At 39.0% G+C, this 25,432-nt stretch overlaps 1 protein-coding gene across 4 annotated transcripts in view; it reads left to right on the top strand.

The window, feature by feature from the left end:
- Positions 1 to 22,250, top strand: part of ZC3H13 (zinc finger CCCH-type containing 13) — a 48,295-nt gene extending 26,045 nt beyond the window's left edge. For 2 of the 4 annotated variants that reach the window (XM_065678223.1, XM_065678222.1), the window contains exons 10-19: positions 3,194 to 3,501; positions 4,532 to 4,996; positions 6,085 to 6,267; positions 9,084 to 9,627; positions 10,688 to 10,791; positions 11,201 to 12,220; positions 13,058 to 13,570; positions 16,747 to 16,902; positions 17,794 to 17,994; positions 21,002 to 21,828. In XM_065678223.1, coding sequence (XP_065534295.1) covers positions 3,194 to 3,501; positions 4,532 to 4,996; positions 6,085 to 6,267; positions 9,084 to 9,627; positions 10,688 to 10,791; positions 11,201 to 12,220; positions 13,058 to 13,570; positions 16,747 to 16,902; positions 17,794 to 17,994; positions 21,002 to 21,177 — 3,670 coding nt within the window. In that variant the 3' untranslated portion in view covers positions 21,178 to 21,828. Of the gene's footprint in view, positions 1 to 3,193; positions 3,502 to 4,531; positions 4,997 to 6,084; positions 6,268 to 9,083; positions 9,628 to 10,687; positions 10,792 to 11,200; positions 12,221 to 13,057; positions 13,571 to 16,746; positions 16,903 to 17,793; positions 17,995 to 21,001 lie in introns of all 4 variants that reach the window. The other 2 variants (XM_065678225.1, XM_065678224.1) reach the window with 2 other exon arrangements.
- The last annotated feature ends 3,182 nt before the right edge of the window (positions 22,251 to 25,432 follow it).

Raw genomic sequence — 25,432 nt, 5'->3', positions numbered from 1 at the left:
TACCTTGCTGTAGTATAATTAGATACATCTTAAATAGCTTGCTTTATTATAGATGGATACATATACAATAGCTTAGTATATTATGCTTTGATACATATTCTTGCAGCATACAGCAACTAATATACAATTGATCAAATAACTGTATGGGAACTTAACCTTTAAAACTTGCTAACAGTCCACTATTTTGTATCTTAGTACATGCCAGTTTCTACTTATCTTGCTTGTACCATTACTTTTGCTTCCTTACCCACGTCCTCCTTCATCCTCGGTTCATGTCGAGCTCCACGTAGCCACTTGCTGACTTGGAACGTGGCCATTCTCTGCTAAAAATCCATCCACAGAAGGGAGTAAAGCAGACTGTTCCCCCTGCAGCCAGCAGTAGTGAGGAGACTGAAAAATACCTTTGCAGCACCCTTTTCTCCATGTTTTTGTTTGTTTTGTTTTTCTAATCTACTCTGTATTTTGCTCACTGGCACCTGCTTGGGGGTTCTGTGCAGATGTATCAAGTGTGTGGAAAGGAACAGTAAGCAGGGAAGATAAATGAGCTTTCTTCTAGAAGCATGGAAGGATATTTTAAATGTTTTATTTGTCTCCAAACCATTGATAACTTCACATGGCTTCACTAAGGGGAAATCCTGCCTGACCAATTTGGTGGCCTTCTATGATGGGCCTACGGAACTGATGGACAAGGGTAAAGCAGCTGATGTCATCTGCCTGGACTTGTGCAAAGCGTTTGACACTGTCCCACACGACATCCTTCTCTCTAAAATGGAGAGATATCAATTTGATGGATGGACCACTCGGTGGATAAAGAACTGGCTGGATGGCCGCACACAAAGAGTTGTGGTCAATGGCTCAATGTCTGGCTGGAGACCAGACGAGTGGTGTCCCTCAGGGATTGGTGTTGGCACCGGTCTTGTTTAACATCTTCGTCGCTGACATGGACAGTGGGATTGAGTGTGCCCTCAGCAAGTTTGCCGATGACACCAAGCTGTGTGGTCCGGTTGATAGGCTGGAGGGAAGGGATGCCATCCAGAGGGACCTTGACATACTTGTGAGGTGGGCTGATACCAACCTTATGAAGTTTAATCATGACAAGTGCAAGGTCCTACACCTGGGTGGGAGCAATCCCAGGCACAGCTACAGATTGGTCAAAGAAGAGATTCAGAGCAGCCCTGCAGAGAAAGACTTGGGGGTGTTGGTCGATGAGAAAATGAACATGAGCCGGCTTCAGTGTGCGCTCGCAGCCCAGAAAGCCAACCGTATCCTGGGCTGCATCAAAAGGAGCGTGAGCAGCAGGTCGAAGGAGGTGATCCTGCCCCTCTACTCTGCTCTTCTGAGACCTCACCTGGAGTATTGTGTGCAGTTCTGGTGTCTTCAACATAAAAAGGACATGGAACTGTTGGAACAAGTCCAGAGGAGGGCCACGAGGATGATCAGGGGACTGGAGCACCTCCAGTGCTGAGGAAGTTGGGGCTGTTCAGCCTGGAGAAGAGAAGGCTGCGTGGAGACCGCATAGCAGCCTTCCAGTACCTGAAGGGGGCTAAAAGGGATGCTGGGGAGGGACTCTTCCTCAGGGACTGTAGTGACAGGACAAGGGGTAGCGGGTTAAAACTTAAACGGGGAAGTTTAGATTGGATATAAGGAGGAAATTCTTTCCTGTGAGGGTGCTGAGGCACTGGAATGGGTTGCCCAGGGAGGTTGTGAGTGCTCCATCCCTGGCAGTGTTCAAGGCCGGGTTGGATGAAGCCTTGGGTGGGATGGTTTAGTGTGAGGTATCCCTGCCCATGGCAGGGGGGTTGGAACTAGATGATCTTAAGGTCCGTTCCAACCCTAACTGTTCTATGATTCTATGATTCTATGCAAGCCAATTTTGGTGACCCCATGTTTCATGATAATGGTTTCATAGGGAAAACTAAATGTAGTCTTAGTTTAAAGATGGGAAGTCAGGGAATTACGTTGTATTCTGTCAGCCATTTCTGACCTTGGCAGAATTTTACTTCAAGTGCTTTGGAAATTTTGCTACAAATTCCAGGCTGTCTGTTTCATCTGTATGTGACAGTGTCACATACAAATTGTCATTTTAAAGGCTGGGATATTGCAGAAGGTTGCAGAGGTACTACTGCCTTTGATAAAGTAGTTTCTCACTTGTGAATCACCCAAAACTGAGAGCTTCATCTGTATGATCTGGATGTTTACTTGAAGTCACTGACACTATATATGGAAATTCAAAAGTGGGAACTAAACCACTTAAGTGGGATTTTTGAATATGGATTGTCCATGTGTGTTTTTTCTGACTCCTGCTTTTCTCATTGGAATCTCTGGAATTTTGTGAAGCAGAAGGGAGCCGTGAATTAAGGTTAATGCATATTTCATGTAAAAACATACTTGCAAATCACTTTGATACTGATAAGGGAAAAATACCCTTACTACTGAGCTCAAGAGTTTGAAATGTGTGTCCACATTAGACTCTGTATGGAATAATGTATTACGAGGAAATTTGTTTACTGTTGTCTAAATGATTTTTAGTAGAGGGATGGGATTTTGAAGGTGAGAGGCGCTTTATCTGGATTTTCTTATCCTATTAGCTATGAGTTTTCTTTGTATAAATATTCATGTTTGCTAAAACCTTTAAGTAGACATGTGTATGGGTTTTCTGGATCAAGGCCTAAATTGTTTAAAGATCAGTGCTTAAAAGAAAGAAGTTAAAAGTGCACACAAAGGTGACACTGTTTCTTTTATAAAGAATTGAATGCTGTTGGAAACAAAAGAAAAAAAAATCCGCTTAGGTAACACTGTGTAAAATGTTGACTGCCTAATTTTACCATGAATTTCAGAAAGCATTTCATATTGAAGAAAACAATTGTTCTTGGTTTGGGGGTGGGGAGAAAATAACTTTCTTTTCTGACTCCTCTCTCCCTTCCCCCCGGAGGTAGCTGTGTAATATAATTTTGATTGAACGGCTTGTTCTTGGATAAATAAACTATTGCCATTTAAAGAAAGCATACTTTGAAAGGGTATTCTTGGTACCCTTGAGGGAAAACTAGTTGGTGTTTTGTAGAAAGAGCAGTTTCAGCAGACAAAGAGTAGAGAATGCACAAATTGTTTTAATCACTCTTTTTTTGTAGGGCATAGTAAGAACCTTTCAAATCAGGTTATTACATGTGTGCCTGTTCTAACTCCTTATTTGCAGATCTGCTTCTCCATCAGGTCAGCATCATTCTCCCATATCCTCCAGACATCACTCCTCTTCGTCGCAGTCAGGTTCCTCTGTTCAAAGACATTCTCCTTCCCCACACCGCAAAAGAACTCCTTCTCCATCCTATCAAAGGACAGCTTCTCCACCTGCAAGGCGATCATCTTCTCCGTATCCCCCACACTCTTCCTCTCCTCAGAGGAAGCGAAGTCCTTCAAGACACCGATCTCCTGGAAGAGAAAAGGGAAGACATGATCGTGATCGGACTTCACAGTCTCATGACAGGCGCCACGAAAGGCGGGATGGTATGAATAAAAAATAACACTTCAGAATAATTTTTATTTCTTCGCAAATTGTATTTTGAAACTTGATTTTCAAGCTGTGGTATCTGTCCCAGTGGCTAGGGGGTGAAGAAAATATGGGCTGTGTTATAGTTCCTCTACTGGTGGTGCTGTCTTCAGGGACTGTGTTCCTCAAAGGACTGCTTATATAGGCTGAGCTGATTGTAAAGATCCTGTAGGCGTTTGTCTAGGTGTTTCTTGTGTAATGACATGGTGGTGTCAGTAGGTAAGTGAGCTTCTCTTGGTATCAGGCATGTACTAGTTGATCAGCTGAATGACAGCAGGGTACTTGTGAGTGAATACTACTCTTTTCTGTGAGGTTCCAGAATGCTAATCCAGTCCTCACTGATTGCTCTATTGTCCTTTCAATTGACATTAAGTGAGGTGTGTGAAAAGAAACAGTCATTCCCTCTGGAAATCTGTAAAGCTGGTTGAGTAATTTGTGATGAGCAAACATGCTGTTTCACTCAAGAGACAGCTTTCAAAGAGTACATATGTTGGCTTTTTGTTGGACTGGTTGTAATCTTACCTTCCTGTAGCAGTACCATTATAAATACATAATTAATAAAGAAAAAGGCTTTGGCAGGGCACTGAGGTCTTAAAAGCAAGTGGTCTAAATATAGCTTAAATTTCCTGAAAATATATGTGTATGGATTAAAAATGAATCTATGATTAGAGGAAAACAATGATCCTACCTTAAAAGTATTGCAGTGTGTTTGCTCTAATACATTTGAAGTTTATTTTTATTATACTTAACTGTCTTTTGAATAGGTAAATATTTGTAAAGTACAGATTCAAATTCACAAAAAGATCTTTAGAGCTTACTGAATGTATAGGTAAATACCCAACATGATCTTCTCCTACTTACATATTAATTTTGAGTTGCTGTATGTCAGAAGTATATTTTGACAGTATTATTTTAGTGGGTTTTGTGTGCTGAACTTCTGCTTGCTTTGATTAGGTGTATAACTTTTTTTTTTAAAACATTTTACAGAAACTAGAGGAAAAAGGGAAAAAGAAAGAGAATCAAGAGATGATCGTGATTATGACCAGGAGCAGAGTACCTCCAGGGATCACAGAGATGACAGAGAGTCCCGTGATGGAAGAGATCGGAGGGAGACAAGAGACAACAGAGATCGGAGGGAGACAAGGGAATCCAGAGATACTCGAGACTCCAGAGATACAAGGGATTATAGCAGAGATACTAAAGATAGTCGTGATCAGAGAGACTCGCGCTCAACACGGGATTCACATGACTACAGAGACAGAGAGAGTCGTGATGCCCATAAAAAGGATGAGCAGTATCAGGAGGACTTGCGCAGCTATGGAAGATCACATGGCAGAGAGGAGAGCTCTCGGGCCGAAACAAGGAATGACTCCAGAAGTGACTCCAGAAATGAGAGCAGAAGTGATAGAACTGGCAGAAGTCGAGGCAGAGGTCCAGAATTGTCTGACAAGGGTATTGCATTATTTAAAAAACTAATAAGTATCTCTATAGTTGGAGATTGAATATTGACATTCATACTACCTTGTTTGATATTTGATAAGGAGATGCTGCCAAATAGCTCATGCTTTTAAAGCTATGTTCAATTCTATTGTCATTAAATTAGAACAGTTGCTTAAATTTATAGGACTTACGTGTTCTCCATTCATTAAAGTAGCATAACATTGGTAATCTGCCATCCAATTTTAAAACAAAGCCTAACTTTTACACCACTCTAATGTTTCTGCAGCCCTAGGTTTTTCCATGGGCTACAAATACAAGTAAGGGGCAGCTACAAGAAAGCTGGAGAGAGAATTTTTACAAGGACATGTAGGGGTATGACAAAGGGGAATGGCTTTAAACTGAAAGAGAGTGGATTTAGACAAGCTATAAGCAAGAAACTCTTCATTGCAAGGGTGGTGAGGCACTGGAACAGGCTGCCCAGAAAAGCTGTGGCTGTCCCATCCCTGGCAGTGTTAAAGGCCAGGGTGGATGGAGCTTTGAGCAACCTGGTCAAGTGGAAAGTGTGCCTCCCAATGGCAGGGGGTTGGAACTAGATGATCTTTAAGGTCACTTCCAACCCAAACCATTCTATGATTCTGTGTGTAGTTGAAGATTCATAGAGGGCAGTATGTTTCAGAGTACTGGGCAGCAGGTTTTTGGTGTTCTCTGAAAATCAACTGCATGTCACAGGTACTAGGAAACCACCTTTTACAGCTCTCCCTGCCCTGTCATCCTATGCCTTCTTGATTGACTTACATGCTTACATGCTACTCAGATCAAATGTGACCTGGCTTTTGGACTGTTCTGTTTCTAGCCAGGAGATCTATGCTATCACCAGGGCATGGTGATTTAAAAAATCTTGATTTTTGCAGTTTAAAAATAATTTTACAATTAAAACATGTAAAATTGGAGTTGTTGCTTAAATAGAGTTTGGCACTACAATTTCTATTTCCATGAACAATTACTTTAAGTTCCTTAAAAGTTACTACTTTAATTGGTATAAATATCAGTGGTTTTCTTTACATGTGGAAACTGATCTTTTATATTGCTACATCTATTAGGAAGTCGTGGAACTAGAGGATCCCAGGCTGATGGTCACAGCAGTAGTGGAACCTACCATGACAGCTGGGACTCAAGGAGTAGCTACCCTGACCGGGATCGCTATGACAGTCGAGAGCAAGCAAGGGATTCTTCTTTTGAAAGAAGACATGGTGAACGGGACAGGCGTGACAATAGAGAAAGAGGTATTTCCATGTGTATTTCTACACTTACATATGTAATCAAATGTATATGTATGAACGTGTGTGTTTCTGGCTCCCTCCTTTTTCTTCCTTGTTCTGCCCCCACACTATTAATTCATAAATAACTCATTTGACACCGCACACTGACACTGGTCTTGTCCTTGACATAAGTTAACTTATGTAGTAAGATCACTCATTGGCAGTGTATGTATGAATGCTATGGCCTTTCTCCCTCCCTATAGCTAGATGTTGACACCTTCTGTTTTTATTCATCCTGATAGTCTTTAAACAAACTAAACTTCTTCAAGAGATTTCGTTGTACCACTTCAGTGTGAAACATCTTTTCCTCTTCTTTGCCTCCACCTCCACTTGGTATGCATACACATAAAAACTTAGAGTCATAATTGCATTTAATTACTTCTGCACCTGAAAGAGTACTGTGTCTTTTAAGGAACTTAGTACCAGCTTTTACTCGCCAATTAACAGAACAGGAGGAGTCACAGAAATGAAGGTAGCATGGAACTGAAAAGAGGAGCTGTGAAAAATAAGTGTGAAATTACAGTGTTTTTTTCTATCTTGAGTTTTGATTTGGAAGCGATAGATACTTTCTAGTTGTTGCTTAACTTAATTTTTATAAAGGGGTGTTTTGTAACATCAAGGGGTGCTTTTTGGCCCATTGAAATGTGTCTGTTGTTGCTTGTTCGTGTGGAAGGTTCTGCTTTAGATTCTCTCTCGTCTTCAAGGCAGGATTTCAATAGACCTAATCTTCAGGCTTCCTTTTTTTTATTAGCTGAAAAATCCTGCAGTCTGAATGTGTCCTGGGGGGGTTGGCTTTTGCAGAGTAGCTTTCATCTCTTCCACCTTCCCACCGCAGAAAATCCTAGATATATTATAATGTAATTTATGCTCCTCATATCATTATGAGTTCATAAATTATTCAGAATTAAAAGAAAATCCCAGTCAACAGAAAAAAACACCTTCAAAGAAAATAAATTTATAAAATAAATTTATAGAAGGGAAGTTGCTTTGAATGGGTTCTATTTCCCTTTTAGGAGAAAAATGTAAAGAGCTGAATGGAGATAAAATTTGTTGGTTTCTTACTTGAAAAATTAGATCATTTTTTGTGGTAGTAAATCCTCCTCAGAGTTATAATTCAAGACACAGTTTCCATAATTAGACCACAGTCTTAATGTTTGTCATTCAGAGAAGAATTGAGATAGATTTTGGTTGCTATTTGATTCTGTAATATGTAAGGAATCATTTTAGTAAGATTTTAAAATGCAAGCTTGCACATTTGAGCTGCCTTTATTCAACTAAGGCAAATAAGTTGGATGTTCCAAACAACCACTGGAGCAGCACTTCAGAAAATGAAGTCATATTGAAGTGCTCAATATCCACATTTAATTGTCTAATACACTTCCAGTATCTTGATTCATGTAAGCCTTTCATGTGGATGCTTTGTCACCAAAACTGACATAATAGATAGGAGTTACAGAACTTCTGGATAAAATCTTAAACACTTAGTATGCACAGTAAATCATATTATACTATTGTAGGCACCACTGAAAGAACGTGAAACCTGTTCACGAAACCAATTGCATGGATTGATGATTTACCTTTTACAAAAATAAGTGTTACATCCATGGCAGAAATGTCACTCAAGTTTGCTTTTAATTTTATGTGGTAACAGGAGAGCAGTAAGTCATTGTTAATTTGCTCAGAGATGAAAATTGATTAAGCCAATGAAAATGCACATATTATTGATTTGGTCCTGTTCAAATTCTGCCTGCTTGCCCCTGGTGGATGTTACCTCAATTTACAGCAAAGTGCACTCTTGGCCTCAGAGTAATGGACCGAAAAATACTAACTTCTATTCATGCCATTTTTTGCTCTTTTTTGTAGTGCTTTTAATATATATTGTGGAAAAATAGTTTTATCGATATGTTGTAGTTCAAATACTATTTACAGCAGAATGGGAATTGTTATGAAGTGGTCAAAATTTATAGAAATATATGGAAAAAAATCTTAAATATAATTAACAAAATGCAGTAAACTCTGTGGAAAGTGAATTACTCAGGTTTCTCTCCTTCTCGATCAGTTATTTTCTATGTAAGTTTAGTTTTCTCCCTGACTCTAATTTACTGATCAAGCTTCTAAAACTTTTAAGACTCTTAATGAATACATATGAAAATTTCTGGCAGTTCTGCCTCTCCTATCTCATCTTCACCTCTCCCTTTCCTGTGGGTTTGGTTGTGTATTTCTGGGGAGAGATCTTTCCTGTGATGAGACAGGCCAGAATTTCTTAGTTGGCAGTAACTTACTGCATATTCTAAACAGTGTGAATTCTTGTAAAGTCTGTGACTCTTAACAGGCTTGGGAAGTAAAATTTTCATATAGAAGTCTCAGCATTGTGTATCTATGTCATTCAGAGCTTTTTAAGATCTTATACCAGATTTTGAATCATTGAGCGATGTAATAGTAATAGCTAGGCTGTGAGCTGTGTACTTACCTTTTGAAGCCATTCAGAAAAATCTAGTAGAAAATAAAAATTTTGTAGTAGTTTTGGGCTAAAATAAGGAATGCCTATTAAATATTGAAAAGCCTTTTAAATATTAAAAAAACCCCTTTCAAAATTAGTACTGCTTTTTGTCTTCTTCCCTCCCCAAGGAGAATTTCCATGTTTCTGCAGGGAGTTCTTTTCATTTAAGGCAAACCAGTATCTAAATTGTCAAAACAAAAGCTGTTGGGATTTTATTAGTGTAGTGGAAGCAGTTTATGTTCCTTTAGTCCTTGGTAATCAAGCCCACTTCTCTTCACAGATCAGAGAGCAAGCTCACCAGTACGGCATCAAGGACGAAGTGATGACCTTGAGCGGGATGATAGAAGAGAAGAGCGAAGGGGGGATCGGTCTGATGACAGGAGAGAGGAAAGGGCCCGGGAGAGGGAGCGAGAAAGGGAGCGGGACCGAGAGAGGGAAAGGGAAAGAGATCGGGAAAGAGAAAGGGAGAAGGAAAGAGAGTTGGAGCGAGATCGTGCTCGGGAACGGGAGAGGGAAAGAGAGCGGGACAAAGACAGGGACCGGGAGCGGGACCGAGAAAGGGACCATGACAGGGAAAGGGAACGAGAGAGGGAGAGGGAGAAGGAACGAGAGCGAGAGCGGGAGGAACGAGAAAGGGAGCGGGAGAGAGAAAGAGATCGTGAGCGGGAACGAGAAAGGGACAGAGGTCGAGACAGGGATAAAGAAAGAGACCGCCAGAGAGACTGGGATGACAAAGAAAAAGGAAGGGAAGACCGCAGGGATAAGAGAGAAGATATCCGAGAAGAAAGAAGCTCAAGAGATGTCCATGAGGAGAGAAAATCCAAGTGAGTAGATCTGAATGTTACTTCGGTCTCAGAAGAAAAAAGAAAAGGCAGTCTTTTACTGCTGATTTCAGTATGTTAGTAAGCAAGGGAGTATTGTAAGGGAGAAGATAGCCTGCTTATGCAGAAGCCTAGTCTGGTGCCATTTCTACCCTGCATCTGTGTGGCACACACTGGTGACCCCAAAGTCAGTACTATGGTGATGAAATTAATCCAATGCTTTGTTAGTGCAGAGTTGTGGAACTACTCAGGAGCTAGCGATAGAGTCAGACAACGTCATTTTCCTTTCTAAGTATACTTGCATGGCCTTGCCTTTAATAAATGCAGGCATTCTTGAAAACATAATAGCAGTCTGTGGTACCTTTTGAAGCTTGGAAAGTCAGATAGCAGCTAACAAGGTCAGGGTTCATGACTATTTGTTAAATTTCTATGGAACATGCATTACCCTTTGCACTACTAAATTTTTAATCCCAGAAGGCTACCAGTGAAAGCATGAACTATATCCTGAGTGAATGTGTGGTGCCTCTTTAAAGTGCATAGCACTGATGCGCCTTTTTTTTTTCCTTTTCATTTAATACAATAAAATTCTCACTGCTTTGTCAATACTGGTCAAAGCAGTGTTGCTCTGAATGGTTGCTTTGCTTGGAAGCAAGTAGCTTTTGCATGAGGGAATTGTGGATTCCTATAAATCAGCATGGGCTCCCCCAGTTCCCAGTAAGCATCTAAGTGGGGGTTTAGCTGCCAGCTGGGGGCAGTGCACTGCAAGGGTCATTGCCACAAGGAAAAAATTATCTAAATAATCTTTGATAACTTTTTGCTAAAAAGATAGTTGTCTGAAGTATTTGTGTTTTAGTTTAAGGTATCTTACAGTATGGTCAGAAAACTGATCATGCTTGCAGTTTTGGAATAACAACTTAAAAAACTACATTGCTCCTGGCATCCTTAGCTGTGTTGTCTTCTGTATGAGTTGCTTAGACTTCAGGGATTGTATTGATTACTCAGTAAATGAATGTTTTCTTTAAAGAATACTGAAGTATTTTGACTGTACGTGTTTCTTCTGCAGGAAGCGTCACAGAAATGAAAGTAGTCCAAGTCCTCGTCAGTCACCCAAACGTCGCCGTGAGCACTCTCCTGATAGTGATAATTACAACAGTGGAGATGATAAAAGTAAGTAGGAGCGGGCTGCCTCTGCAACTGGATCCAGCTTACTCTCTGCTTATGGAAAATAACTTGCAATCTTAAATAGACAAAACATGGGGAAAGCTTTTGTAAGTGTCCTCCTCCATATTTTTATGACTGGTTTTCTTAATCTGTATGTTTGTCTCTTATCGTAATTTTGTCACTATGTGTTATGTCTGCCAGGTGATAGTGACTTCCACATCAGTTGTTTAAGATGCATGTTTACCAAAATGGAAAGAAGTCTGTTGCTACTGCAGCAGCTGAAAAACTTTAGAAATGTAACTGAAATAATGGATTGTATCTTTTAATTTACACTTTTTTTTCATGTACAAGTTACCAAATGTTCACATGTTCTCCTTCCTAAACAATACAGTGCATCCTTTTTCCCATTTTGTAGATGAAAAGCACAGACTTCTGAGCCAGGTTGTGCGGCCCCAGGATTCCCGGTCACTGAGCCCCTCTCATATTTCAGAAGAGCGTCAGAGTCGGTGGAAAGAAGAAGAGCGAAAATCAGACAGAAAGGAAAGTTCCCGGCGTTATGAAGAGCCAGAGTTTAAAGAGAGGGTTTCTTCAACAGATAAGCAAAGAGAGCAACCAGATGTTTCAGAAGGGTCCCGGTCCAGGGTTCAGGAAAATCTTGGACACCGTCCCTCTGAAGAAAGAGATGCTTCTGATAGAATGCATGATGACAGCAAGAAGAAGTCTAAGGTACAGAAAAAAGCCACAAAGAAGAAGAAAGATGATGACAGTGGGGTGGAACGGTACACTAATGAGTCAACAACTGAGGAAAGCCAGGTCTTTTCACCCAAGAAAGGTCAAAAAAAGAAAAATGTAGAGAAAAAGCGGAAGAGATCAAAGGGTGATTCTGAAGTTTCTGATGAAGAGATTGTTCCACATCATAAAAAGAAGAAAGGCCCAAGAACCCCCCCTGTAACAAAAGAAGAATTGGTTGAAGGACCACCTGAGAAAGCTGTGGCAGAAGTCCCCCAAAAAAGAGAAGATACGACATTCAGTGACTGGTCAGATGAAGATGTTCCTGAACGGGGTGACGTTGTTGTTCCAGAAAGAAACACTGAAGATTCCCATAGAAAAAGTCACAGGACTAGAGGAGAAAAGGTGGAAGCCCCTCACGTTACTATAGAGGATGGACCACACCGTAAACCTATGGATCAGAAGCGTAGCAGCAGCCTTGGTAGCAATCGGAGCCATGCCTCAAGCAGACTTAGATCCCCTTCTAATGAGTCAGCTCATCGCAGTGGAGATGACCAGACTGGACGGAAGAGGATCCTGCACAGTAGCTCTAGAGACAGGGATAGGGACAGAGACAGAGAAAAGAAAAGCTTAGAAATCAGTGGGGAACGGAAGTCAAGAATTGATCAGTTGAAACGAGGGGAACCCAGTCGCAGCACATCTTCAGGTAACAAGATACATTTCAGTGAGACTGACCTACTGTTTTGTATAGAAGTCCAAAGAAAGAAATCCCAATTCATTCTTGGCTGTATGTTCTTTTCATTTCTAATTAGTGTGAAGGGAGAGGGGGGATGCTCTCTGCAATTCATTGTAAAGCTAGAGTGAATTAAGATTCCTGCAAGTGTTACCATATTTGAAAAGCTGATCCTCAGTGGGCAGGATTATCACTTTGTTTACACAAGAGCAGTCAGATTCAGTTCATGCTGTCTGGAGAATAAAGTAATTTATAGGACAAAAAACCCCCAACCTTGTAGAAGGAGAAAATGCTTGTGCCAACAGAACATTGAGATAGTTATATCATCTAAATAATGTTCTTAAACTCATCATTAACATTTTGATATGGAAATGCTGAAATTATGCAAAATGAGGTAGATACCTTCCTCCTAAAGCACTTTGGCTCTGTTCTCCTCATGGTTACATGCCTGAAATGATTTCTCTGAATTTATCATTTGCTAGCCAAATTATTTCTAGCTTTTAGAAGATATATTTTGGAAATCTAGCATTTTTCCTTGCATATATTTCTGAGTTAAAATGATGTACCTTTTGTTTGGCTTCTGTTACAGTGGAAAAGTAGGCACTAAAAATCTTTGCATGAGTGGGATAAATTTCTTACATTTCTAAGTAAGGTTAAAGCTATAGGCAACCTGAAAACATTATTTATTTTAAGATGATGCTTTTGAGAAGTACATTTTCATACCTGAATCTTTAAAGTGCTTTGGTCTTGTAAAATGGTATTACGTTTATGTGCTGCAGTCACCATATGTATTTAAAATATTTTATTTAGATCGTCAAGATTCGAGAAGCCACAGTTCAAGACGAAGTTCTCCTGAATCAGATCGTCAAGTCCATTCCAGATCGGGGTCCTTTGATAGCAGGGAAAGGCTTCAGGACCGAGATCGACATGAACATGATCGAGAACGAGAGAGGGAGAGGAGAGAGGGAAGACAGAGAGACTGGGACCGAGATGTTGACAAAGACTGGCCGAGGAGCAGGGAACGAGAGAGGCTCCGAGAACGAGAGAGGGAAAGGGAGAGAGAGAAGCGACGGGAGCTGGACAGAGAGAGAGACAGACAGCTGCCTGATGCTGCTGAAAGAGAGAGAGACAGAACTCTTGATATCTCTCAGAAAGAATCAACAAAACACAGTGAAATGAAACTCGACAGAGATCATGAAAAGGAATTTGATGGTGTTTGTCGGGATTCAGCGGCTTCAGAGAAGGAAAGAACAGACAAAGATTTAGGACCTTTACCAGGTTTTGAAGATGGAAATGAGCCTGAAAAGGTGGAGAGTTTAGAAGGTGAGATATTCTGTGAAATTGCCTGGAATGACAAATATTTTATTCTTGCCTTTTTAACATAGTGCTAAATTGGCCTATAGTAGCTTAAGGTTTGTTGAAAGGTTTGTTGGCTCTCGCTTCTTTGCTGTGGAGGCAGACAGAATAAGAGAGAAACCTGATGAGCATCTTCTTTAGTGTTAGTTGTGTATATTTGTTAATTTCTAAAGAAGACTTGAGGCAAAGAAACATAAATGATCTGAGGTATAATTTCCCCAAACTGTAATGTTTCTGAATAGGCAGTTTTTGAAGGGTAACACTAACATTTGATTGCCTTGTTATATCATTATAAGATATATTTCTTAGTGTGAAAGTGACAGGTAATGAGTGAAAAATAATTAGTGTTGACTTGGAACTGTTCTTTAGGGTTTTTTTTCTACAGAGTCCAATTATCATAGAAATGACTGATTAGTAGGTGAAACATATGTATGTCTTCGTACAACAGTCCAAAAATAGCTTTCCTGAGGTAATGGTATTAAATGCGGCTTCAGTTTGCTGGCCCTAATGATACTGGGGAAAGCATACTTGGAATTAGTAAGTAAATTAAGGGGCAAACACTGGCAAACTCTTTAAGAGTTTTCCACATGGATTAGACAGCTTGACATCTACAATCTGTATTAACAACATAAAAGAGTCTAAATCCAGGGTAACTGGTGTCCATTACTGTTATGTAAGTTGAGGATTTTGGGTGATTGCAGGAGTTTTCTTCTCCAAAGTCTTTTGAGAGGAAAAAAGGCATTGTCAAATTTGGAATTTTTGGATGTTTGGGATGGTAAGACCTGAAGTCCATAGTCTTAGAAAGAGAAACAAATAAATTAAGCCGTTGTAATTTGACACAAGATAGCAGGACATTGTCTTATCATATTTGCATTCTTAATAAGAATTATCTGTAGTGTTCATTGTTAATTTGGGCAGTTAAGTCAAATGTTGTCTGGAGAGAATGATGAGGAATATTTATTACTTACTGTATCTCCTACCTGATTACTTACGAAGTGGTCATTAGGGGTGACTGGTACAGTTGAGAAGATCCTGTTTAAGGAGATTGTGGAGTGGAAGCACTTATCAAAGATAGTATTTGAGCATGGGTAAGTCTGCTCTGTCTTGCTGCAATGGAGAGATTTCAGTGGTTTTTAAGCTAGAGGAAGGAATGATACAATAAATCTGAGAGTACAATGTGGTAACTTCAGAAGAGTTGGTGAAAGGCTGTTCCTGGGTATATCATGTGATTCCAAGAGGGCACCTGTAACTAACAGGCCATGGGAATTGTGTTCTTAGGTCCAGCCTTTCAGCAGACTTCTTGTGTTTTAATGTGTATCCTTTGGTGTATTTTTCAGAGGTTGTCTTGTAAATTCTCTGAAAATTATCATGTGTAGGAAGTTATGGTATATTTAGGATTTCCTTCTTTTAGAAAAATGCCTTTATAAAATACTAGATGACATTCCACTTAATCAAGGCATAGTGTATAGCATGCTTATAACTTTCTACCATTTAGTGTACTTTATTGCCTTTCATTACTTTATTACTCCTGCTTATATTGCTCCTTTTAGCTGACCAGTATGTCATGGTTTTAATGCAGGATTAATATTGAAGTATATTTCTGGAACAGAGCAGTAAAGATACAGTAGTAGAATTATGATCTGGGATTTATCAAACTTTGATTTGAAATTCAAAACTGAGAAAAAGAATTTTTTTTTCTTTTTTGATCATGTATTAAGAGCTATGGATTATTACTTTTAATTGCTTCGTAGGGTTATTCTTTAATGGTTCTTCTGTGCTGTCCAAGCACATGTTTATGGTGAGCTAGTATACCTGGTAGATCAGTGTGGAGGCAGAAGATGGATCATAGACAGTGAATATTTAAAATCATAAGACACAAAATGAAATTCAGTACAGATCACCTTAATTTCATTTTAAAGTGGAAAAACCTTTTAGAAAATGAAACAATTTGCAAAGTTGATGATGTTGAGGTGTCTGGCATTTACTTGAACAAGTTACTGTGGTTTATTTTCTGACAAAATGTGTGAGGATGTAATTGCCAAATTATTTTAATGTCTTAAACCTTAATGTGTTTGCTGTAGCAGTGGGCTTAAATAATGCCCAAGATGCTCTGTGCTTCCTCCAAAGTGCTGCCAGGTGGTCTGAGTAGTTAATTTATGCTCTGCTAGCGTGTCTTTTCCTTGCTTTTTTTATGCTGCTTTTTAGGTGAGTTGAGGTGATTTTCAATTCTTCTTTTGTAGCTTTTACAAAGGCAAGCAACAACAAAAAAAGTAAGGGGCAAGTTAAAGCAAAGGCAATTTCCCTTCTGGCTAAGGGAGCTGGAAGATGCTAGAATAGTCATCCACAGGGGAGGAGCCCTGTAAAGTCTGCCTAGCTTGTGTAGCCAAATCATAGCAAGTACTGCGGCGGAGAACCCTAAGAAAGCCTGAGTTTAGGGCAGTAGGGTTTCTGAATGCTTAAATCAAACTTTTCTGTCTTGGAGGTGAGAGAATAGCTTCAGGTGTTCCTTTCATAAGCTGCGTAACTTTGAGTATCTTGTGTTTACAGGCTTTAAGGAATGTTTTTACATGTACAGAACAGGTACTTGTATATGCATATAGTATGTGAATGGCAGGAGTGTAACAACAGTGAAGAAGTTAGACATGGCTTTCTAAAAACTCTTGTGACTTCCGCAGAGAATCTGAAACTGTAAATAATTGCTTCATTCAGGATATCTTGCACCTTTTTATTTTGGGTGTTTGTTACTTTCTTTTGTAGAACCTTTGGGCTGAATCCTGAGTTTGGATTCGTGTGTAGAGGTATCTGAAAGACTTTGTGGTGCTAACTTAGATGTGTATTATTAACTGCAGATTAGATATCAGATAATCAACATATGCTTCTTCTGAATGTCCTCCTCTGTGCAGTTTGGCTAATATTGCACACAAAAACATAAATTACTGCAGTACATAAAATGCAAGCTGCCGCATTATGTATGGGATAAATAACTTGTTTCCGTAAGTTAATACCTCTTTCTATGTTGAATATGCTTGTTCCCAAAAGCTGATAGTTTAGTTTGCTGAACCTCATTGTTTTCAGGCTGCTTAAAACATGTTTAGAAAACAAGAATGATTGCTTTAAAGCAACAGTATGTATCTTGTCTGCAGGAGGAGAAGATGAACCAAAGATCGATGATGTACAGTCACTGGGGTCTGGTGCTGGAGAATACGAGCCCATCAGTGATGATGAACTGGATGAAATTCTGGCAGGTGATGCTGAAAAGCGGGAAGATCAACAGGAAGATGAGAAGATGCCTGGTAAAAGTATAGCAAACCCCCTTTTTATCATTTAAATATAAATATTAGATACATTTACATATAATGCAGTTGTGATATTGATAGTATTTCTAAATTAGGAATGCAGTTTGTATGCTCTTCAGCATTTCTGTGTTCTGTAATAGGCAGGTAAGCCTGCAAAGCAGAGGGGTTAAGTACTGGAGCTGTATTGTGAAGTAATATTTAGCTTGTTTTATACAGTTAGAAGGGTAAGCTTTTTGGTTTTATAAAGATGTTTTCATTTATCCCATTTGTTTTGACCATTATTAGGAAGTGATATTTTTATGAACAGATTTTATCCGTGCTTGAATGCTTCCCAAATGCAATGGGAAGCATGTAGTTTTATACTTGTCTTGAGTTCAGTTAGGTCATCTGGGCTGTATCACTGGTGTTTGTATTTTATATGATGAACATACTAGAAAAGCAGTCATATGGCTATTAAATAAATAGTATAACTTTCCTTTGGAAAAAAATATCCATCATCCAGAGTTGAAATATTAGCTTTTGAAGCATTTAATTTGGATCTGTCATAGCATGTTCAGTTTTACTGTGACTTCTGTGAGTAAGTGATGTGTCCAGATCTGCTGGCAAAGACGGTCTGAACAGCCTTCCACAGAGGATTTACAATAAAAATAAAGTAGAATATTAAGGGTGGGATTTTTTTGAATCCAAGAAGCTTTATATTTGTATGCTCCTTTTATTACCTAAGTGAATTTTGACACTTGTACCTGAAGTGTCCAAGGATCTGGCTTTGAGAACTGCAGAACAATGCTTATCTGATATGCTTTGCTTTTAGGAGAGGGGGTTATGCAACACATGTGAAATTAATCAGCTTTGGTAAGGGATGGTGATGTGATAACTCTGTCAATGTTTTTGCAGATCCTGTGGATGTTATAGATGTAGATTGGTCCAGCCTTATGCCAAAGCAGCCGAAAGAACCACGTGAGCCTGGAGCTGCACTCTTAAAATTCACACCAGGTGCTGTTATGTTGAGAGTTGGCATTTCCAAACGTCTGGCAGGACCAGAACTCTTCACCAAAATTAAAGAAACTTGCCAGAGAGGATTAGAAAAGCCTAAAGGTAATTGTTTTTGTAGGGATTAAACTGCCTTTTGTACTTAGTGAAAATCTCTCTGAAGTGTGCATTAATTCATTATTTTAGGTTTCAAGACCACAGAAAGCATATAATGAGTATTGTGTGAAAATTACAGGAACATAATACTGCTGCATATCCATCAAATTGGTGTTTTAATTCCAGCAATGTTGACAAGATCTCGAATAACAGACTAAACAATTTTTCATCTTAGTGGAATGTTATTTTTGTGAGACCATTCACGCTTTCCAAGCATGAAGTGTCAGCAGTTTTTTTGAGAGCTAAATACAGTGAATTACCAGTTATCTTGGATGAAAGAGCAAGATTTCCTATTTTCTCTGAAGGTCCTCAGCATGTCCTCTAATTTTCCTTCTGAGGATCCTCTCCAGAATACACAGATAGGAGTTTTTGGGTCAGAATGAGGGAGCTAAGTGAAATTTGTATATTATTAGTTTCTTCTAGAAGTGGGAAATTCAGTAATGCACAGGTCTGGCATGTGGGCAAAGTATATGGTGCAAGACATGCATTATAGATGGGATGGGCATAAACTTACCAGTGCTGTTTACTGCAATTCTGTAGTGTAAGCATGAGAGAGATTACTAATTTTTCTCTTTTGCCATCCCAGGAACCAGCTAGGCTTTCTGCAGCAACTTGCATGGTAGAATTCTTTCTATAGGATTGTAAAAACTTTGCTTTCTGTAAGATCTCTCTGCAAATTATTCCAGGATCTAAAATATTATAAAATTTCATAAATGATTTGTAGAGCCCCTGTTCTTAGGGAATAGCACATATTTCTGATTACTTTTTTTTTTTTTTTTTAACTGTGTAACTTCTAGTTCTTAATTCGGAGCAATACTTTTTAATTCTTTGCCACATTATTCTTTATGCAGTTGTCTCATTCACCTCACAGTCTCAGATAAGTAGAGAGGAAAAAAAAACCAAACCCAACCCTGGCTTCTCCCAGCCCTGTTAATCTCCATTAATGTCACTGCTTGCTTGAGCCATTTAAATTGTGTAACTAGTAGTCCTGGGCTGTTGCTACAAACATTTTCAGTGCATCATAGATAGCGTAATTTGAGGTGCGTACTTCGTATTAGTAAGTACTGTAAATGTCCCACTGAAATATTTGCAGTTCTTTTTATGCAGTATTTCGTTTTCTTCTAGTTTAAAAAAAAAAAAAAAAAATCTCCGCTATTATGCTTAAGAATAGTGATAATAGAAGGCTCTCCAGCCTCTGAGCTGTCTTAAATGTGCTCAGATTCAGCTGGACTGTGCTTTGGAAAGGAAGGGGGATTGAAGTCCCTCCGATGGTTTTCCTTTGGTGCATGCAGTCTCTCACACATCAAAGTTGCTACGTGTGGAACTGCCAATAGGTTTTCAAGTGCAAGCATTTCCTGTGAAATCTGCTGGTTCAAGGTTCCCTTCTATAGTGATTACACAGCCACAGCATGTATATTCTAAACAAAGGCACAAATATGGTGCCCTGAAAAGTGAATGAATTTGAGCTAGATATTTAGTGTACATTACAGTGGAAATACAGTGTTTTCACTTTGGATTGGTGGTATAAATTGTTTCCCTGTTTTATTCTTGAGTGTGGTGGTCCCTTCATTGTTCTTATCGTGGATACAAAGTTTCTGGTAATAGACTGAAATGAAGAAAAAAGCAAAATGGTAGCTTTTTAATTATTATTCTTTGGAAACAAAAATCTGTAGTATGTAATGGAATTGAGATTTGTAGCTGACATCCTCTATTATATGCAGTTGTTTCCTCTAAGGGCATGGACATGCTCACTTTCCAGATATGCTCAGCATCTGGCACTGTGCACTCTGCAAGCTGTCAGTGTTACCTCTGAAGTGGCCTTTTTGTTTCTTGCCACTTATTTGTGATGTTGATTGTCTGTTGAGGTTGTCTGGATGACTTCAATGCAATTCTCTTTAACCCGCCCTTGATTTCCGGTAACTTTCTTGTTTCTTTTCACCTTGTCTAAAAACTAGTTTTACTCAGCTTCATCCAAATTCTCCAGGTGGTTTAAAAATGCATCTTTGTTCTGTTCTGTGTACATACTGCCAAACAGTTTTTGCTGTTAGCTGCTTTATGTTGCCCAGTTTTGATGCTGACTCTAGTAAAGTATTATATTCTCTGATAAGCACCCCATATTTTACTATATAGTGGTGGCTGCGTTGGACTCAGCTGCGTACCCTACCATTTTTAATTTTTTTTTATTATATTCTAATCTTCCTATTTATTGTAAAAGGGTTATAAATCGGTAAGCTGCAGCCCAGCCATGTGCACCCTTTTTTGTCTTTGTCTGCATTTCATAGAAACAGACCAATTGCAGAACAAGACTCACCTCGGGATCCATCTTTTGTTAAAGTGATTAAAGTCTTCTGGTGCACACAGCTTCTTCTGATAAATGTATTAAAGGACTAGTCCTGCCACTTTGAGTATTGTTAACAGATGCTTTAGATGAGCCAGTAGGAGAGGGTAGCTCATTGGCATCTCTTGGCCTGTTCTCCAGGTTCTTTCAGCATCTATAATTATGCTACATAGGAGTATTTCACTTCTGCATAGCCATACGAAAGGCCTGTGTGGACACTAGTATGATTATCTGATGTCTTGCTGAGAACGGAAACTTAGACCACATTCTGATTAATGCTAGAGTAAACTCCTTTTGTCACACATATCTGACCATAAATGGTATCCCCTTTTCTGTCCCAGAGCTGTCACTAGATTTTTAGGCCTCTCAGTGATTGCTATCTCAACATTTATTTCCAGTGCTTGATGCTACATACAAACATACCTGTCCTTCCCTTTAAATGGTTGAGGATTTACTCAGGTTTTATAAAAACTTCAATATCCTTTTTTCCTGAACCTTGATATGTTTTAGAAGGCAGAAATACAAATAGTAAAACTTTAAGAAGTTTCATATTACTGGATATTGGTATTCAGAGATACTGTGTATATGTTGATCTCTGCAAATATCAATTCTTTCTAGATGCAGAAAACCTTTTTGAGCATGAACTGGGGGCTTTGAACATGGCTGCACTTCTACGGAAAGAAGAGAGAGCTGGTCTTCTCAGTAATCTGGGCCCTTGCTGTAAAGCACTGTGCTTCCGAAGGGATTCCGCAATTCGTAAGCAGCTAATGAAGAATGAAAAGGCAAGTGCTTAATTTCCAGTGCTTGGTCAGAACATGGAAACACAGATTCCATTATGCAAAGCATTTCTCTAGGGAGATAATTTTTGCATTTGTTGTTCTAAAGTGAGCCTGGTCCTTTAAATAATGGAGAACAGACTTTTATTTAAAGAGGTTGTAGGGTGTTTATTTTTTACTTAAGGGAATTTAAGATTGACACTAGACATGGGTGCTGTTTCTTATTTGGGGGTTTCAATTCTGAAGATACGTTTTCTGTATTTAGAGAATGCATTCTAAAAATAATTTACTAAAACACAACTTCAGAGACAATTGTGGAGTAATTCTGCTTGAGATTCCATGTATCTTTATAAGAATTATAGGATTTTGCTCTTCCAAGTCAAAATTGAAAGAAAAAAATACTTTAGCCATTTTTGCTACAGCAGATTTCATGATCTTGCATGCTAAATAGAAAAACCATTAATTCTCAGTCTTTTCTGGTGAATATCTATGATTAAACCTCTAATTATTGAGAGTACTTGAGGTTCATAGCTTGCATGTTAAAAGCCATTGTTTTCAGTTTTTTCCTTTTTTATTTTTCATTTTTAATTTCAACAGGGAGCAACGAAACAAACTTACACAAATTCTGCAGCAATGGACAGTGACTTGTTACGGTTGAGTCTACGGTTGTTCAAACGGAAGACTGTGTGCCAAGTTCCTGGGCAGGAAAAGACAGAAGATAGTAAAATTCCACAACCAGCTATCCAGCAAGAAGTGTGCGTGTCTTGAGCAAATGACCATGGTGGCACTTTCTAGTTGATTTCCCACTTCCAGTGTTGGTATTGATGTTTAGAACCAGTTGGTTGGAAAGCAGCTGTAGAAGATTGAAGAAAATACTGTGTATGTACACAGATAAGAATCATTGGGTTTGGATGTGAATAAAAGGAGTAAAAAATAAACAACTTCTGTGTGAAGTTCTCTGCAAGTTTTATAATATTGAATCTTACACTGTAACATAAATCTGTTTTATGGTGCATGAAATGTAATAATGTGAAGATGTCTGGTTTTAGCAGTTTATAACACCGCCTAATATTAAACTGAAGAAAACTGTTTGCATATCTCTTTCTTCATTGTGAATGGGTCTTTCCACCACCACCCTGTTTCCTCAATGCACATACGAAATTTCTTAAATAGCTTGCTTCCTCAGAGCCTACTTCCACTTTCCAAATCCCTTTCTTACCACAGCAGCCTGTGGTGTGGATCTGAACCTTGATAAAACTCTAGCTCTTTTCCATCTTTAGTTTAATTTCTGCTAATTTCTGGACACAAAAGTCTTGTCTAGTCACTTAAGACTCCCCTTCTTGTTGATGAAGGGAATTAGAAAAACTTCCAGGAAGTGACTGATGACCAGTTTTAGATGCCTTTGAATGTATTTATGAGATTAACAGCATTTTGGAAATGCCTGCTGCTTACAAGGCAAGGCTGGTGCATCTGATTTACGTACTATTAAGTATCTGGCAGATCGAACCCATGCAGCAACCTGCGGGTATTTCACGTTTGATAAGTTTCAGGAGGTTTTGGATGTTAGCAGTAAAAGCAGTGAGCAAAGATGGTTTGCTGCGTGTTAGAGATTTCAGGGTCCTGATTAGAGGTTTGTCAAGCCTGGGCTCAATTTTGTAAGAATTGTTTTCAGTTTGAGAAGTTAATATGTTCTGTGCAATCGTTGGATTATACCAGTAAGGTATAATCCATATATTAGTATGTAAATATGCAACATAAATGTATTACATATTTATGTATTCTGTGGAGGCCTCCATATGAAACTGAGTCTTCTAAAACTTCAGACTAAGTCTCTGTAAACACCCTTCTACTTTTCCTGGGTTTAAAACTGTTGCTTTGAATTCTGCTTATAGAGGGTGGGCAAGAAATGCTCATTTAGTCTTAACACTGGCCTGCTGCAGAGCAGCTTGTTTTCGTTGTTCTCATTCATGTTGAAAATAGGGTTACAAGCCACTAAATTTTTTAACAGTTGGTTTATATTAGTTTCTTACCCTTTTTCTCTGCTTGAAGCCAGCACACTGAGGTGGGAAGTTGACGGTGCAGTTTAAAAGCAATCTTGTCTTGCATCTCTTGTGATTACTGACAGTTGTGTTGGCCTTCAAGCCAAGGCCTAAATATGAATAGCAGCTCAAATACAAAGATTTTTTACTATAATTCTTTCTTGTAACACCTAGTTACATAACTGTCTGTAAAATGTTCTTATAATACATTTTTAAAAGTGCTGTTAAGGAAAATGTGTGTGGGTTTCATTTATATTTTTGAAAGTGCCCCTACACTGTATGTATATGTATCAAATTTAAATTACATGAGAAATTTCTACCATTTGTTTCATTCTTACCAAATTACGTGATTCAGACAAAACTTAAGTTTTTTCACTTGTTGAATATTTTAAAGGGCCTAGTATTATTTTTAATGTCATTGGTGATTTTACATATGCTTATAAAAAAATAGCCTTAAACAGGCTAGTACTTTAACCTGAGTAAAAGTTAACAAACCTGTTCTATTCAGCATTTAAATGCACTTACCTATTTTATAGCTACAGTAACACTGCCTTTAAGCTGAAAGTATTAGATCATTGGTTCCAATTAGTTTAAAGCCCATTTTAATCTCTTTCTCTAAAAGACATAAAAATGTTTGATAGCTAGAAACAGCCTGTCAAAAACTGCAGTACACAACATAGATTCACTGTGCGCCATTTAATTACGCTGTGCTTGCCTTAAACACTCTTCCTGTAAAACCGTCAAGGTGTATATATGCACTTAGTTCTCAGAAGAGTATTTCACACCACTCAGAAAATGCAAAATAAAGCAGGCTTGCTGGGCTACTGTATCTTGTGAAGTGATAGCATCCACTGAAGGTCAAAACCAGTGCTGACCTGTACCATCATTTGTTGAAATTAAACAAAAAAGATGCTGAAATTGCCTCTTACACATCTTTGTTTTGATTCAGTTTGCAGGAGTACACTGGTAGAAAATATGCCTGTTCCTGTGGGAAGTGCTTAAGATTTTTTTCCAAGCAATTCCCCTCTCAGCTGGCAGGAATTACTGCACAGGTAGAGCCCAGCAAGTGTGAAATTCCTGTGCATGAGCATTTTGATCTCTGTCATTGTAACAAAAAGCAGTGTTTAGTTTGCAGGGAATGTAAGTTACAATACTGTCATCAGGTAATTTTACAGTAAGAGCAAGAGATTTGCTCTTACTGCAGTTTCAGAAAAAATGTGAAACTTGTCTGAATCCGAGAACTTGCTGTAGGACCTTCCATCCCTTTTCCTGTGTTGGTCATCACTTTTCAGATAGGGTCTGCCTGCCCTGTTAGCTTCTTCCATCTCTTCCTTTCTCTCCATTTCTCTTCTAGCTTGATTTTTGTGTTGAAAACAGTAAATGAAGGAATTTTAGTTCTCATTTTGCAAGGCTTCAGCATGGCACATAAGAGCCTGTAATGATTCAGACAAGGGTGTGCAGACAGGGCTGAATGAGTGCCTCAGATGCCCTTGTGCACTCTTGCTCCAAGTCTGAAAATGCAGAGAAGCATCTATCTCTACTCTGTTTCTGCTTTTTAAGCTGTGGCAGCAACTTGAAAGCAGTCCCTGTACCAAAGTAGAGATGTCAGCCCTTTCTGCTGCTAAGCTCATGCTGTGCCTAGTTAGATAATAAATTAGTTTTAAGCTTCCCTGATGTGCAGGTCAGAACATGTTGCTGTAGAAGAAGCAGCTGCCACGTGTGCTGGTAAGATGAGGCAGCCCTTCACCCAGGTGAAACACCACGCCCAGCTCTTGCAGCCATAACAGATTCACAGATGGAGCAGATTTTTACATCCTTGACACAAATGGGACTATGACCTGTATCTTGGGATATTGTCGTGTTCATTATTACAAACAATACTTTGAGGCTATTGCTGCTTCAGCTAGTGGAATGAGATACTGATTTTTGACAGCAGGCCATCTGCACAGCATACTCGTAAGGCAGAGTTTAGACAATTGTACTAAATTAAGGCTGTTTGAATTGCCTTGACGCAGTTGTGTTTTCCCGTTTCTGCTGTAGGAATGTTCTTCAGCAGAGAGCAGGCTGGCTGGAGCTGCTCTGCCTGTACATGGCAGGGAACGGGATGCGTGTTCAAGCAGTTGCTACCAGTTGAAAGAGTTCAGGAGTCTTCTTTGTTCACCACTAACACTGGAAGTTAGTGCTTTTGAAAGAATCTTTGTACAAAAAGTTGTTTCTTCTGTACAGGTCTTCAC

The sequence above is a fragment of the Lathamus discolor genome, chromosome 4 (assembly GCF_037157495.1).
Source record: "Lathamus discolor isolate bLatDis1 chromosome 4, bLatDis1.hap1, whole genome shotgun sequence".
Lineage (NCBI taxonomy): Eukaryota > Metazoa > Chordata > Aves > Psittaciformes > Psittacidae > Lathamus > Lathamus discolor.
Note: the sequence above shows the minus strand (reverse complement) of the source record. Positions and strands in the feature narration are given on the sequence as shown.